The sequence below is a fragment of the Notolepis coatsorum genome (assembly GCF_963971535.1).
Source record: "Notolepis coatsorum genome assembly, chromosome: 5".
NCBI lineage: Eukaryota > Metazoa > Chordata > Actinopteri > Aulopiformes > Paralepididae > Notolepis > Notolepis coatsorum.
In genome coordinates, this window is record NC_140169.1 from 102,428,418 (window position 1) to 102,445,531 (window position 17,114).

Consider the following 17,114-nt stretch of genomic DNA (forward strand, 5'->3'; position numbering starts at 1 on the left):
GTCATCATGCAGCAGTTTGACCCCGGATGACCCCGTCGTGCCACAACATCAACACTAGTAGAGAGGATTACTGTACTGTGCTGCTCCACAGATTAAACAACAACAACACTCTGGATCGGCAACAACCCCCTACTGTGATGCATACCACGTACACGTGTAACAAGTGCCTTGTTGCCTTGTATAGATAATTACACCCCATCACAAAATACACTTTAATACATTCCACTAATACTCCTAAACGTTTTATTTTATTGATTTAAGTTGATTTCATTCCTTTCGTTTTGTTTTATTGCACTTTTGGGAGTTAAGGCTTTTATTTTGAAATCGACACACTTGCATTTCCGGTCCTCCGGGACACGCATCTTGCCTGCTTTCCGGTGGTGAGTTAGTTCCACCTGGAGGTCCGTGGAGTGAGTACTACTCCTTATGTTCAGTGAAAGACTTCGGTCTAAAAGTTGTTAAATATTGTATGTTACATTCCTAAAACTGTGAAACGAGTTTGTAATGTAACTACTGTTGTTAATATGTACCTGTGCAGTTGTTTTGTGGGAGGTTTGACTGGGTAAAATGCACTTTAATAGCATGTAGGAAGTTTGCACACACGTGCGCTGCTGTTAACATGTAGTTAATGCAGTCACGTCTTTTCTCAACCATAGCTCACGTGCTGCAGTGCAGATGACTATTCCTAATGCTGGTGCATTGTGTTGCATTGTAACCTAACAGGTATGTGTGTACAGTAGCTCCCATGTGTCCGTTTTGTATTCAATTGTGTATATTTTTCCAATGTAATTGTATATTAAAATGTGTCATTCTTATGAGCCAGTTCCACCTGGAGGTCCGTGGACTCACGTGCTGCAGTGCAGATGACTATTCCTAATGCTGGTGCATTGTGTTGCATTGTAACCTAACAGGAGGGAAATAAAGTCCGTCAACAGTCATCCATGTCTGTCGTCCTTAACACAACGCCGTCAGAGAGTACACCCGACTACACCGGTCACACGTGGTGCCGTTAGACCTCGGACAACGGACAACGCTCGCCTGTCCACCGGGGACGCTGTCTGCACGCCGCTTCTTCATTCAACTGGCTGTGCTGAGTACAACGTCGAACGTTAACGTGTGCGCATAGGATAAGCGCATATGTGATATTGGTTGTTTTTGTTTGATAATAATATGCTATAGATTGTAATTGTAAATATTATTGTAATGATACAGTAATTGGAAACGACACTAGTTGTACAAGACCATTGTATTTTTTTTCTTTTTCTTTCATCTGTTATGTATTGTGATTAGATAGCCTATGGTCTAATGTTCAAAGTTTGAGCAGTAACACGTGTTGCTATCTAACACATGCCCACTGTAAATATAATTAGGAACTAATTTGTTTATATGGTTGGCTGGTAATGAGATATATATATATATATTATTTTTTTCCCCCCCATCTGTTCTGGTAAATTGTGAATGGATAGCCATACAGTAGCCTACATGTATTCGTGTGTAGTCTAGTGTTTAAAGTCTGAGCAGTAACGAGCGGCCATTTAACACATTCACACATACTTTTCTTTTGTTTATAGCCCTCTAAAGCATTTTTATTTTTAATTCTTGAACATGTCTGAAGCAGGACCACCAGATCTGGAGATGGTGGGTATGATGCCTGTATATGGTAGGGGTCAGTCAGCTCTTATGTGTGGGAGGGGAAGACCTGTGGAACTGAGTCAGTCTACAGTTCGCCAGTCAGTGTTTGAAGCAGTGGGGCCAGTGGCCACATCTACTCCAATCACGCATGATGCAGCCCCGCAACTCGCTAGGTCAGAGGATTTAGGCAGCCTCGTCACAGACCTTGCCATACAGATAGGAGAACAAATTGCATCTACTCTGCATGCCATGCACCAGACCAGTTATCAGCCCCAGGTCCCCGTCCCTGAGCCCCAGGTCCCCGCCCCTGAGCCCAAGGTCCCCGCACCCCAACCACAATGTTTTTCTGGGTGTGCAGACATGTCAAGGATGAAAGTAATAGTGCAGGCGGAGACTAAACCACCTCCGTTCTTCAGAGGTGATCGCACTGAGCCAGTCTCCATACATGAGTGGGAAGACATGATGCTAGTGTATCTGTCTAGAGCGAGTTGTAAAACCGACAGAGAATTGTGTGATCTAGTGATGGGCAGGTTGACTGGTAAAGCTAGAGACATAGTGAAGGTGTCACTGCGTAGCCGGCCTGAGTTGTCTGCCAATATGACCCCTGCAGCTGTGTTTGACATTTTAAAGCGTAACTTCAGCGAGCTGACATACTCCAGTATGCCCATGGCCGACTTCTATGCCATGGTTCCCAGGCCTAGTGAGGGAGTGATGGATTACTGGGTCCGGCTGAATAAAGCAATCGATGTTGCAGATGAGTGTCTACGTCGCCGGGGTCGGTGTGTTGATGATGCGAGCGCCGAGGTCGTGATGATGTTGATCACGCACTGCCCAGATCCCAGTCTAGCTATGTCCTTCCAGCTGAAGCCTGTGGAGCAGTGGACTGCAGCTGAGGTCCAGGAGCGTCTAGATGGTTACCAGAGAGACCAAAGGAGATCCAGTTCACGGGCACAGCAGATTAACATCTCGGCATGCAGTCAGAGCCCCATGGCTGGTGGCCCATCCCCTCCTGTCCTGTATGGTGGGGCCCAGCAGTCTTCTGTTGTTGTGCAGTCACAGCAGCCTCCCTCCTTTGGCTCTTCTCATGAACAGCTTGGTGAGCCCCACAGGGTCTTAGCCGCAGCGCAGGCCCTCAGCCCTCCTACACCCATCTTAATGACTCCTGCCCCGGCGTGTCCCCCCTCTGTAGACCCTGGCCTTCATCAGGTGGTTGACTTGTTAGACCGTGTGCTCTCACTGTGTTCGGCCTCGCTGGCCCCAGCAGTACAGGCTCAGCCTGGTCAGCCGTCTCGCGCCCACATCCAGCCAAGTAATGGGCAGACGTACCACTCACGCAACCAGGCCAGACCGAGTCAGCAGAGTTACTCGCGCAACCAGGCCAGACCAAGTCAGCAGGGTTATTCGCGCAACCAGGCCAGACCGAATCAGCAGAGTTACCCGCACAACCAGCACGACCCATGCGAAGTGTGTCAAGACAGCAGGCATAACACTTATCAACACTGTATGCTCTATCGGCTGTGCCACCGCTGTTTCCGCCCTGGTCACTATGAGGACTCATGCCCTGGCATCTCCCAGCCATCAGCTGGATCAGCATCTCCCTCCAACAGACCCGCTCAGACCCACCCTGTCAATGCTGCCCCTTTAAACTAGCCAGCCCATGCAATGAGAGGGATAGTATGGGCAAAGTGAATGTAACCCTCGAGAGAGAACCAGACTTAGAAGCCATCTATGTAAACAGCTGCAGATTACTTCCAGAAAACGAAACAGCCATCTTTGTTGGGTCACAGAGAGTGAACGGAGCTAGTGAACTGTTTTATGCTCCAGTGTTAGTCAGTGACAAGTACACATTGAGGGGGATGTTGGATTCTGGTAGTATGTCATGCACGCTCAGTGAGGAAGGTGAACAAAAGTTACAAACCGCTGGTGTTCTCCCTCGTGTCCAGCCGGCACCTGTGAATGTGGTGCTGGTTGGTTGTGGTGGCTTGACTACTCGACCAAAGTGTGTCTATGATTTGGAGATTGAAGTTTGTGGGTCAAAATGTGTGGTTCCTACGTTGGTTGTGCCAGGTCAGAGAGACGAGTTTATAATTGGCACTAATGTAATCAAGTCCGTTCTCCAAAGGCTGAAGTCGACTGAAAAGTACTGGGAGCTTGTGTCCTGCAGAAACAGAGACCCTGAGTGTGAGAAGTTCCTTGAGCTCTTAAGCTGCACCTCCCGCTGGTCGGGCCCAGACCCGCCCGGGGTGATAGGCACAGTGAAGCTATGCCAGGCGGTTACCCTCCTCCCTCAGCAGGAGTATCTAGTGTGGGGGAAGCTACCAGCCAGTGCACATGTGTCTCCTGGGAGTACAGTCATTGTGGAGCCCACCTCAGCGAGGTCGGCCCCTCGCAACATCATAGTGGGGAGAGTGGTGACTCCCATGTGGGGCGACCGCTGGGTCCCCATGAAGGTCTTGAACCCGACACAGAGCCCCATCACACTCCGTCGTAATGCCAAACTGGCTGATGTCTCACCTTGTCTTGCTGTTGAAGATCTGTCCATCACTCAGGGCCTGTGTCAGCAGCAGTCTGGTGTCTCCAGCTCCTCCGCCTCTCCTGGCTCCTCGTTAGATGCTGAGCAGATGTTGGCCGACTGTGGACTGGAGGACGTGAACATCAAGTCATGTGAGGTGTCTCCTGATGGGAAGAAGAGGCTAGCTGACCTACTGGTGACGTATCAAGATGTCTTCTCCAAGGACAAGCTGGACTGTGGAAAGGTCAAAGACTTTGTGCACCGTATCCACCTCTCGGACGACCGTCCGTTCCGCCTGCCCTTTAGGCGTGTCCCCCCAGCTGACTATCACAAATTGAGAGAGGTGTTGACTGAGATGGAGGTGAAGGGGATAATCTCCAAGTCGATGAGCGAGTATGCCTCACCTCTGGTCATGGTGTGGAAGAAGAATGGAGACCTCAGGATCTGTACGGATTTCCGCTGGCTCAACGCAAAGACCGTCAAAGATGCTCATCCGTTGCCCCATCAGTCCGACTGCCTTGCTGCCCTTGGTGGGAACGCTTTCTTTAGCACCATGGATCTGACCTCAGGGTTCTACAACGTCCCTCTCCATGTGTCTGACCGGCGGTACACTGCCTTCACAACACCACTGGGCTTGTACGAGTACAACAGACTCCCGCAAGGCCTGTGCAACAGTCCGGCATCTTTCATGCGTATGATGCTCGGCATCTTTGGCGACCTCAACTACTCCAGCCTCTTGTGCTACTTGGACGACCTGCTGGTGTTTGCGCCGTCTGAGGAGGAGGCGTTGAAGCGATTGGAGGTGGTCTTCTGCAGACTCAGAGTGAACAACCTCAAGCTCGCACAGAAGAAATGCAACTTCTTACAGAGGTCGGTCAGGTTCCTGGGTCATGTGGTCGATGCCAGTGGAGTCTCTGTCGACCAAGAGAAGGTCTCCGTCATCTCTGGCTTCCAGAGAGAGGATCTGATGGAGTCGGATGGCCGCACTCCCGCTCCGAAGAGAGTGAGATCCTTCCTCGGCATGGTGTTGTATTACCAAAATTTCATACATGGCTGCTCCAGTATAGCCAAGCCCCTCTTTGCCTTGACAGCTGGCCAGAAGAGAAGAGGGAAGACCAGTGCTGGTCGTACGAGAGCCGGTACGTTCCGGAAGCTGACTCCTGAGGACTGGACTCCCGCCTGTGAGACGGCGTTTGAGGAGCTCAAGAGGGCGCTCGTCGAATGTGTAGTGCTGGCTCACCCGGACTTTGAGAGGCCGTTCATCCTCTCCACTGACGCGTCGTTGGACGGTATTGGAGCAGTGCTCTCTCAAGTCCCTGTCGGGGAGGAGAAGGCCAGACCAATCGCCTTTGCGAGCAAGTCGCTCAGCCGCAGTCAAGCGAACTATCCTGCCCACAGACTGGAGTTCCTGGCCCTCAAATGGTCAGTGTGTGACAAATTCAGTCACTGGCTCAAGGGTCACAAGTTCACTGTGTGGACTGATAATAATCCACTCACGTACATCATGACCAAGCCTAAACTTGACGCATGCGAGCAGCGCTGGGTGTCCAAGCTGGCCCCTTACTGCTTCGACATCAAGCATGTGCCTGGGAGGCTGAATACAGTGGCCGATGCGCTGAGCAGAGATCCCTTCGTGAGGCCGCTCAGCCGGCGTCTCTTGACCGAGCCTTACTCCGCTCTTCTGGAGCAGGTGTGTGATGTGGAGAACAGGGGGGTGCAGGATATCTTCCGTCTGACATGCCAGCCCCAAGCTCTAGTGACCCCTTCTGGATGTGCGGTTGCTGATGTGTCCATGTCGGCGGATGAGACCTCCACGGTGCTTTCCTCCCAGGAAGACTGGGACTCTGCGCCAAGACACAGGGCAGTATCTATGGCGGGTCACCTGTCCACTGTTGTCACTGCCGACCACGACGCAGTCTCCTCCTTGTCGTTGGCCGATCTGCAGGCCCGCCAGCGAAAAGACGCCATCGTCTCCAGAGTAATCTTTTACGTTGAAAGGGGCCGCAGACCCTCCAGACGCGAGCGCTGCTATGAAGATCAGCCCGCCTTGAGGATGCTGAAGCAGTGGGAGAGGCTCGCTATGCAGAACGGCATATTGTACAGGGTTACGAAGGACCACATGACCAGGCACAAGAGGTTCCAGTATGTTCTGCCTGAGTCCTTGAAGTCGGAGGCGCTGTCTGGAGTGCATGACTTGGCTGGTCACCAAGGTCAACCTAGGACGCTGTCTCTCGTACGTCAGCGTTTCTACTGGTATGACATGGAGAAGGATGTGCGGGGCCATGTGAGGAACTGTCCCAGATGCGTACTCAGCAAGACTCCAGAGCCGGCGGCCAGAGCCCCTCTGGAGAGCATAATAACCTCTGCACCACTGGAGCTGGTGTGCATCGACTTCTGGTCAGCTGAAGATAAGAACAACAAGTCTGTGGATGTTCTGGTCATAACTGACCACTTTACAAAGCTGGCCCACGCCTTCCCCTGCAAAGACCAAACCGCGAAGAAGGTTGCTAAAAAGCTGTGGGACAACTATTTCTGTGTGTATGGCTTCCCACAGCGCCTGCATTCGGACCAAGGAGCGAACTTCCAGAGTGAGTTGATGGCGGAGCTGCTGGAGTTAGCAGGGGTCACGCAGTCCCGGACCACTCCGTATCACCCTATGGGGAATGGTGGCACTGAGAGATTCAATCGGACCCTGGGTGGAATGCTGCGCTCCCTGCCATCGGAGTCTAAGCACAGATGGCCCCAGATGGTCCAGAGCCTGACCTTCGCCTACAATTGTACACAGCATGAGACGACTGGCTTTGCCCCCTTTTACCTGATGTTCGGGAGGGTCCCGCGTCTGCCAGTTGATCTGCTGTTTAAGAATGTGCTCCAGGACGAGGTGGTCTGTGACTATGATGCCTATGTGAAGTCCCTGGCGGCCGATCTCCAGTCTGCTATGCTGTTGGCCCAGAGGCACACCTCAGTGGAACAGGGGCATCAGGCTGACCAGTACAACAAAAAGATGAAGGGCTTGCCCCTCTCGGTGGGTGATCGGGTCCTGGTGGCGAACAAGGGCGCCAGAGGGAAGCGGAAGCTGGCGGACAAATGGGAGCCGGACGTCTACACCGTCATCGCTTCCAGACCACAGTGCCACATATATCGGATCAGAGACCGGACTGGGCGGGAGAAGACAGTCCACAGGAACCTCCTGCTTCAGGTCAACTTCCTCCCCTTGGACGGGTCATTTGATGATGAGGGTCTAGCCGCGGACAGCGACACCTGTGCGCCTGGTGAAGCCTCCCTCTCAGTCATGCCTGAAGCTAGCGCCTCAGACGCGGACAGTGTGGCAGCAGAGCCTTCCATGGGAGATGGGGATCGCACCGCATCATGGGTGCAAGAACAGTCTTCAGTGGAGAGTGAGGATGACGGGCTATGTCCGTATTCCCCCCAGGGGATGTCCCCTGCTCTGAGTGAGCTTCCAGTGGCAAGTGCCGCCAGTCCCCCACTGTTGCTTGCTCCACCGAGTTCCCCCCCTGCTGTAGTCCAGCATGATGACAGTGTTGTGTCCACACAACCAGGGCGTACTCCTGAGCTAATGAGTGTCAGTGTGCCTGGTCAGAGCCAGGGTCCACAGACCACTGAACACTACACGTCCAGGTTCGGTAGGGTCATCAAGCCAGTCTTTCGGCTGATAGAGACAATGGTCCAACTTGAGAGTTTGATGGGCTTCGAGCCGCAAGCCTCTATCAAACGTGTGTGAGGTTAGCTGCAGTGTTGTGTATAGCGCTTACAGCCTGATACAGTGTCCTTTGTGGTGATAAGGAGTAACAGTTTTATTTATGTGTATGTGCCCTCGTCATGGTATGGTCAAGTGTAGCTGGATGGTGTATAAGGCACCGTCGTTATCCCTGGAGGTATGGTGGGAGTTGGCCACTCCTGGTGCCCTCCTGGCCTTTTATTAGGTGACAGGTATCGTTGGATTGTTCCGCAGTGTGTGGTTCTCATAGTAAGCTTGTGACTAGTGTGACACGAGGTAGGCACAGTTTTATTTTATTCGATGTAGGTGTAATTCTGTGGGGTGAATGTAACAAGTGCCTTGTTGCCTTGTATAGATAATTACACCCCATCACAAAATACACTTTAATACATTCCACTAATACTCCTAAACGTTTTATTTTATTGATTTAAGTTGATTTCATTCCTTTCGTTTTGTTTTATTGCACTTTTGGGAGTTAAGGCTTTTATTTTGAAATCGACACACTTGCATTTCCGGTCCTCCGGGACACGCATCTTGCCTGCTTTCCGGTGGTGAGTTAGTTCCACCTGGAGGTCCGTGGAGTGAGTACTACTCCTTATGTTCAGTGAAAGACTTCGGTCTAAAAGTTGTTAAATATTGTATGTTACATTCCTAAAACTGTGAAACGAGTTTGTAATGTAACTACTGTTGTTAATATGTACCTGTGCAGTTGTTTTGTGGGAGGTTTGACTGGGTAAAATGCACTTTAATAGCATGTAGGAAGTTTGCACACACGTGCGCTGCTGTTAACATGTAGTTAATGCAGTCACGTCTTTTCTCAACCATAGCTCACGTGCTGCAGTGCAGATGACTATTCCTAATGCTGGTGCATTGTGTTGCATTGTAACCTAACAGGTATGTGTGTACAGTAGCTCCCATGTGTCCGTTTTGTATTCAATTGTGTATATTTTTCCAATGTAATTGTATATTAAAATGTGTCATTCTTATGAGCCAGTTCCACCTGGAGGTCCGTGGACTCATGTGCTGCAGTGCAGATGACTATTCCTAATGCTGGTGCATTGTGTTGCATTGTAACCTAACAGGAGGGAAATAAAGTCCGTCAACAGTCATCCATGTCTGTCGTCCTTAACACAACGCCGTCAGAGAGTACACCCGACTACACCGGTCACACACGTACACACACGTACACACACACACACACACACACACACACACACATTATTAAATGCACACAAATGCAGATGTGCAAGATGAAAATGTGAGCATTAACAAACACATGCATACATACATGCATACACACCAACAGAGATGTGCACGCTACATGCACATGCATACACACACACATTTCCCAATCCCATGTAAGTGAGCTAACAGGCTGATGTGACATCGTAAGCCACCGCATCCTTTTGGGACACACACACACACGGACATACACACACGCACACGGACATACACACATGCACACACACACACACACACAAACACACACACACACAGCTGTTGCAGTGGGTCACTGTTTGACCAGATCACAGGCAGCTGGGGGTCATTCTGTGGGCATGCTTTGAGATCAGTGCCCTGGGCCAATCCTAGCCTCCCCCACTACTAGATAAGCTATCGTTAAATGTAGAAAAATCAAATTTTATTGTATTTTGTAATAAAGGTAAAAGTTATTCGAAAAAGGAGGCAAAGCTATTAATCAGTAACACCGAAATCAAACAAGTAACTTCAACAACGTTTTTAGGGATCCTAGTTGATGATAAACTAAATTGGAAAAAACACATTGATCATGTTTGTAAAAAAGCAATGAAGTCAGTAGGTATAATTAGGAAGGTGTGTTCATTGATAAATAGAAGTTATTTTTTAATCCTGTATTATAGTCTTATCTTTCCTTACATATCTTATTGTAACATAATTTGGGCTAGCACTCATTCATCTCATCTTCAAAAAATTCTTTTACTTCAAAAAAGATTTGTTAGACTGGCAACCCTCTCAGATCGATTTGAACCATCTGCTCCTCTTTTCAAGAAACTAAACATTCTGACTGTGTCTGAGGTTAATTCTTTACAGATATGTATATTTGTGTACAAATGCATTCATGATCACAATCTTAATTGTTTTTTTTCTTTTAATTCAGATGTTCATTCATATGCTACACGTCAGTCCAGGGACCTGCATATACCTTATTGTGGTACTTCACTTAGGCAGTTCTCAGTGAGGTATAGAGGGTCCAATCTTTGGAATGCAGCTGATCCTATGCTGAGGAAATCTCCATCTCTGCTTATTTTTAAAGCAAACTACAAAAGAATTCTCATCCAAAAGTAGTAGATAGATAACAGGTCATACATGTAGGTATGCATTTGGTTATGTGGGTGGGTAGGTTTATAGGCAGGTGGGTGGGTTGTTATATATTATTATGTACACAGTATATCCATGTATGTACTGTGTGTATGTATGTTTGTATTAACACAAATCTTTTAATGTATTCTGGTATTTTATAATATGCATATTTTTGATTTTATAAAACAGGGGACGTTCTTGATAAGCCTCTAGGCTTCTAACTTCTCCTTCACAATCGTTATAACTTATTATGTATTGTTTTTACTTCTGTTTAACTGTGTTAATAAACAAACAAACAAAACAAACAATTCTGTGGGCATGCTTTGAGATCAGTGCCCTGGGCCAATCCTAGCCTCCCCCACTACTAGACCCACAAACAATATCCTACCCAAACAAACAAACAAACAAACAAACAAACAAAGAAAGAAAACAAACAAACAAAAAAACTCCAGCGGCATGTTGTTGGGCATCAATGCCACTTTGGGCCGAATGATTTTGGAAAAATATCATATTGTGATTCTTTTGTACAGATATTTAAACTGCGATATCATTCACAATATTATAGGCAATTTATTATATATATTTTTTTCCCTTTTGCATCATTATTTTCATTTTCAATTAAAATTATGATGTGTTTTTTTGTCAGGGTCCTGGACAAAAACAAAGATGTTTTCTTACAATTTGTAGAAGACAAATCTGCCAGTAATTATGGCAGATTTCACCTTCATTAAACCCTGCAGCAATGTACCCCCGCCCCCCTCTGACTTGACACCTTCAGTCTGGAGCAGCCGTGCCTTTGTGATCCCGTTCTATCCCCAGGCCATCAGGATGCTCAATGACTCTATGCAACACTAACCCAACGGGATGTTAAATGGCTTTGCTCCCCTTTGCGTAATTCACTCACAGCTCGGGCTGTCGTTGTTTTAGAGACATGATCATGATCAGAGAGAGAGAGACTCCGTTATGAGCCATTCAGTCTGAGGAGCGCACGGCACTGGACTTAATCTATGCGCACTGCTGCCAGTCAGGCTTGTACGCCTGATTCAGATACAATTTAACACAAACGATTACAAAGATATCAATGTTTTCACACTGCCAACAAAGTAGTCAACTGGGTTCGTTGTCTCGGAATAGAAATGAGCTGTCATTTCTGCAGGTCTCCCTCCGTCTCCACACTTGAGACCAGAGTATTTAACCACACACCCCTCCGAGCCTCCGAGGCAAACGTAGTTCTTTCCAGTGTGTCGGGAATACATACCGTCGGACAATCTAACAAAAATTAACACATTTACAAGTCGTATACAATTTTGCCAATAAGGAAAACAGATAAGGACATTTCAAAGCACTAGAAATTGCGAATATCTCATTTTTTTTTTACCTATTTCTGAATGGCACCATGTTTTACGGCGATTCTGAAATATCTCCCCTTGTGAGATATGGCGGTCTAGACCATAGATATCTATAGAACATATATAGCTATATAGATAGCTTAAGGCGGAGTCACCAGCGTCACTGAACCGCCGCCATCTTTCTCCAGTTAGCCTTGAGTGAGTGAGTGACCTGCACAGACAAAAATACTCATAACTCGCTGAAATATTGACGGATTTACAAACGGGTTGGTTTGCTATAAACATCAAAGATGTAGTTATGATACTGCATACTTATAAAAAATTTTTAAAGATGTTTTTTTTTTACAAACCGCTTGAATCATAGCCACGTTAATAATGCTTGTAATAAACCAAACCGTTTGTAAATCCGTCAATATTTCAGCGAGTTATGAGTATTTTTGTCTGTGCAGCTCACTCACTCTCACTCAAGGCTAACTGGAGCAAGATGGCGGCGGTTCAGTGACGTCGCTCTCCATTGGCCGGCAGCGCGGGCAAGCTATCTAGTGTTCTATATATATCTATGGTCTAGACCGTGCCGGGTCACAAGTGTGAAGGGGAAACAAGTAAACAGGCAACAACTAAAGAAGTGGACGTCCCTACTTGGCCCTCTGGGTAAAACAACACCACACCTGAACTGTCCCCACTTCCTCAACACGACGACACCCAGATTAAAAAGTACTGAGAAAAGAAGGGCGGATGTAGGAGGTGCTCTCGTGCGATGGTTGCATGCACTTTCTGGCTGTGGTGAATTGCACTTGAATGGAGTAAGAGAGCTGTTTCAATTATTAAGTGTGTGTGTGTGCTGCTGCATGGATACCAGACAATCAACCTGACTGAGAGCTAGCATAGTGTTATGTGTGTGTGTGTGTGTGTGTGTGTGTGTGTGTGTGTGTGTGTGTGCGTGTGTGTGTGTGTGTGTGTGCGTGTGTGTGTGTGTGTGTGTGTGTGTTAGTTAAAGAAAAAGACAAAAGAGAATCAGGCAAAGAAAGAGTGAGAGCGAAAGTGTGTGTATGTGTGTGTGTGTGTTAAAACGTTAAAGCGTGCGTGCCTGAGTGTTTAGATGTAAGCCTGTTGGATGTGAGTGTGTGTGCTGTTATTCCTGTCTGGGTGAGTTGGGAATACAACAGGAAGAGAAAAGGCTGCAGAGAGAGAGAGAGAGAGACATGTTGTCCCTCCATGCGTTTCAACGTGTTGGTCTCTAACTCGACACAGCACTCTGAGCAGCACCTAGGGGGACGGTGTGAGGTTTATAGTGTAGGTGTTATTTAGGCAACAGGGATTACAGACGCTAGTTGGATGCAAAACGAACAGGACGCCCTGAGGGGAGCCTTTACTACGAGAAGACCAGGGTCTTTTGGGGAAAAAGGGAAACAAATTGTCTGTTTCCTTTTGAGGAGTTTGATATGTTTTCTTTTGGTGCGCTGCCGTGTGTGAACTGTTAAACATGTTTGACTCCTCTTGGTGCGCTGCCGTGTGTGAACTGTTAAACATGTTTGACTCCTCTTGGTGCGCTGCCGTGTGTGAACTGTTAAACATGTTTGACTCCTCTTGGTGCGCTGCCGTGTGTGAACTGTTAAACATGTTTGACTCCTCTTGGCGCGCTGCCGTGTGTGAACTGTTAAACATGTTTGACTCCTCTTGGCGGGCTGCCGAGTGTGAACTGTTAAACATGTTTGACTCCTCTTGGCGCGCTGCCGAGTGTGAACTGTTAAACATGTTTGACTCCTCTTGGTGCGCTGCCGTGTGTGAACTGTTAAACATGTTTGACTCCTCTTGGCGCGCTGCCGAGTATGAACTGTTAAACATGTTTGACTCCTCTTGGTGCGCTGCCGTGTGTGAACTGTTAAACATGTTTGACTCCTCTTGGCGCGCTGCCGTGTGTGAACTGTTAAACATGTTTGATTTTCTCTCGGAGGATCACTGTGCCTCACTGCATCACTGAGCACAGGGTGACAGTACTATCTTCCTGGACTTTTACAATTTTACACTTACTATATATTTCTACTGTATATTTTATATTAGAATGTAACATAGGAGGGGCGCTCCAGTAGCACACCACATAGTGCGTCGAGTCGCGAAGCGGTCGTCCCGGGTTCGTTTCCCAGTCCCGGCGACCATTTGCAGCATGTCTTCCCTACCTCTCCTCCCGTTCTCCCTCTCTCGGTCCTGCGCGGCCAGAAAAAGCTGAAAATGCTATAAAAAAAAAGTAAAAAATAAAAATAAAGAATGTAACATAGGAAATGTATATCCCGGACCGTATTTTATTCTTAGGCTTATTTTTATTCTTATTCGTGACTTTTGTTTTTTGTCTACGGTTTACTGTGAGCGATTTGTAGTGCCAAATGTCCCTCGGGATGAATAAAGTATTTCTATTCTATTCTAGGACACAGTGTCTGCCGTTTTGGGTGACTACTTGGCTGGCTACTTCACACCAACCAGTCACGCCTATGTGTGCCCGTCCCTTCAGCTGTATGGAGGAGGGTCGTCCCGTTCTCCCAACAACTAGGCCCATGTTCACAGAGAGAAACGGGACGGCCAGCTTCACTCGTCTTGAAGCTTGTGAATTCACAGCACAAAGAAGGAAAAATATATATGAACCATTGACTATAGAGCAGGATGCAGGATGCAGCTCTATACTGTAGGTTTCCAATGGGGGTAAAGATGGCCGACCATTAGGGGTAGGGGGGAAATCGATTAGATTGACGTTTGATTGACATGCTAAAGAAACCGCACAATTTTTATAAAGATGGGGGAGGGTAGTACACTTTTATTATAGAGGACAGTTATTTGGCTGTTCTCCCATAAGTGCAGAGAGTGACACAACGCACAAATTAGAAAAACTTTCCAGGAAGAGAAAACAATGGATTATGGACGAGGTAAAGACAGGGGATTGAACTCAGCGGTGGTTTACCTGGTAGGGACAGGGGAGTGAACGTAGCGGTGGTTTACCTGGTAGGGACAGGGGAGTGAACTTAGCGGTGGTTTACCTGGTAGGGACAGGGGAGTGAACTTAGCGGTGGTTTACCTGGTAGGGACAGGGGAGTGAACTTAGCGGTGGTTTACCTGGTAGGGACAGGGGAGTGAACTTAGCGGTGGTTTACCTGGTAGGGACAGGGGATGTGGTTTACCTGGTAGGGACAGGGGATGTGGTTTACCTGGCAGGGACAGGGGATGTGGTTTATCTGGCAGGGACAGGGGATGTGGTTTACCTGGCAGGGACAGGGGATGTGGTTTATCTGGCAGGGACAGGGGATAAGTGGTTTACCTGGCAGGGACAGGGGATAAGTGGTTTACCTGGCAGGGACAGGGGATTGAACGTAGCGGTGGTTTACCTGGTAGGGACAGGGGAGTGAACGTAGCGGTGGTTTACCTGGTAGGGACAGGGGAGTGAACGTAGCGGTGGTTTACCTGGTAGGGACAGGGGATTGAACGTAGCGGTGGTTTACCTGGTAGGGACAGGGGATTGAACGTAGCGGTGGTTTACCTGGCAGGGACAGGGGATTGAACGTAGCGGTGGTTTACCTGGTAGGGACAGGGGAGTGAACGTAGCGGTGGTTTACCTGGTAGGGACAGGGGAGTGAACTCAGCGGTGGTTTACCTGGTAAGGACAGGGGATTGAACGTAGCGGTGGTTTACCTGGCAGGGACAGGGGAGTGAACGTAGCGGTGGTTTACCTGGTAGGGACAGGGGAGTGAACGTAGCGGTGGTTTACCTGGCAGGGACAGGGGATTGAACGTAGCGGTGGTTTACCTGGTAGGGACAGGGGAGTGAACGTAGCAGTGGTTTACCTGGTAGGGACAGGGGATTGAACGTAGCGGTGGTTTACCTGGCAGGGACAGGGGATTGAACGTAGCGGTGGTTTACCTGGTAGGGACAGGGGAGTGAACGTAGCGGTGGTTTACCTGGTAGGGACAGGGGATTGAACGTAGCGGTGGTTTACCTGGCAGGGACAGGGGATAAGTGGTTTACCTGGTAGGGACAGGGGATGTGGTACTCCCGACACTTCTCCTGCACCCAGGTGGTCTCCCAGACGGTGCGGTGGCTGTTCTCGTACAGGTAGCAGGCCAGGATGGTCAGCAGGGGTACCAGGTAGAGCACGGAGAACACCCCGATACGGATCATGAACTTCACCAGCTTCTCCTGGTTCTCCTTCTCCAGGGGGATCTCCATGCGCACGCGGTTCAGCGCCGCAATGCCCGCCAGCAGCAGGGCCACGCCCACCTGAGAGAGAGAGAGATATGATGTTATATGATGCCCGCCAGCAGCAGGGCCACGCCCACCTGAGAGAGAGAGAGATATGATGTTATATGATGCCCGCCAGCAGCAGGGCCATGCCCACCTGAGAGAGAGAGATATGATGTTATATGATGCCCACCAGCAGCACCTGATAAGAGAGATATGATGTTATATGATGTTTGTGTCCCTCCTAGTCTAGTTTTACGTTTTTTATTTTTTTTTTAACGTTTGCTAAGCACATCTCTGGGAGGCACAATTTTGCAGATTTGTCAAATAAATAAATTAATCAACCAGCGTATGTTGCCCTATGAGACGACAGTCCTGGTAAACGTGTCGACATTTTAATTAATTTGCACTTCTATGCGTTCAGAAATGCGTACTCAACAATTCATCTACATCCAAAAATGTTAAATAAAATTTGGAGAGGAGAGCAAAATTTGAAAATCAAATCCCTGGTTAACATTTCAACCCCCCCCCCCTATTCCAAAACTCTCTCTTTTTCCATCTCTGTCCATCCGTCTCTCTCTTCCTCTGGGTCCATCCTTCTATCAACCCCCCCCCCCCCCCCCTCTACTCACCAGCACGTCCAGGCCCAGCGGGGCGAGCAGGAACCACCGCAGGGCCGTGAGGTCGTAGAGGCCCACGAAACACACGCCGCTGATGCTGTCGCCCTCGATCTTGTTCAGGGCCAGCAGGGTGACGGTGAGGGCCCCCGGGAGCCCCCAGGCGCAGGCGTGGAACAGGAGTGCCTTCTTCTCGATGGCCTCGCTGCCCCACTTAGGCACGGCCGCCAGGAACCAGGTGACGGTCAGGATGACCCACCAGACGCTGCCCGCCATGGTGAAGAAGTACAGCACCATGAAGAGCAGGGTGCAGGCCTGGAGGAGAGAGAGAGAGAGAGGACGTGTGGTTGGAAAACATTCCCTCATTGCCCACCTAGAGTGACATATTTCCACCTTGTGACGTCCTGAAAGTCAACCACGAAGGACAATGTCCTTAAAGTGAAAGGTCCGAAAATATGTGTTAGAATATAAAAGGTTACAGCATCGGTGTCCTGCAGAAACCTCAAATCTCATTTTGGGAATGAGGAAAAACGAGTTGAAGAACATGGCAATTGGAGATACAAGGTTTCAAGGGGGCGGCTGACATGTTGCATAATTATCATACAGTTAGCCAGACCTCTAGGCCGTGAGGTCTGGCGCCCCTGCAAAATGAGAAATAGTTTATTTTCACTACTAGTCAGCACTAAGATACAGAACTGTTTTAATCA

The 17,114-nt window shown here is 48.6% G+C and overlaps 1 protein-coding gene across 2 annotated transcripts in view; it reads right to left on the reverse strand.

The window, feature by feature from the left end:
• Positions 1 to 17,114, reverse strand: part of fzd3a (frizzled class receptor 3a) — a 92,823-nt gene that overhangs the window by 13,548 nt on the left and 62,161 nt on the right. For both annotated transcript variants that reach the window (XM_084315342.1, XM_084315341.1), the window contains exons 5-6: positions 16,423 to 16,722; positions 15,578 to 15,829 (exon numbers count right to left, since the gene is read on the reverse strand). In XM_084315342.1, coding sequence (XP_084171468.1) covers positions 15,578 to 15,829; positions 16,423 to 16,722 — 552 coding nt within the window. The remainder of the gene's footprint in view (positions 1 to 15,577; positions 15,830 to 16,422; positions 16,723 to 17,114) is intronic.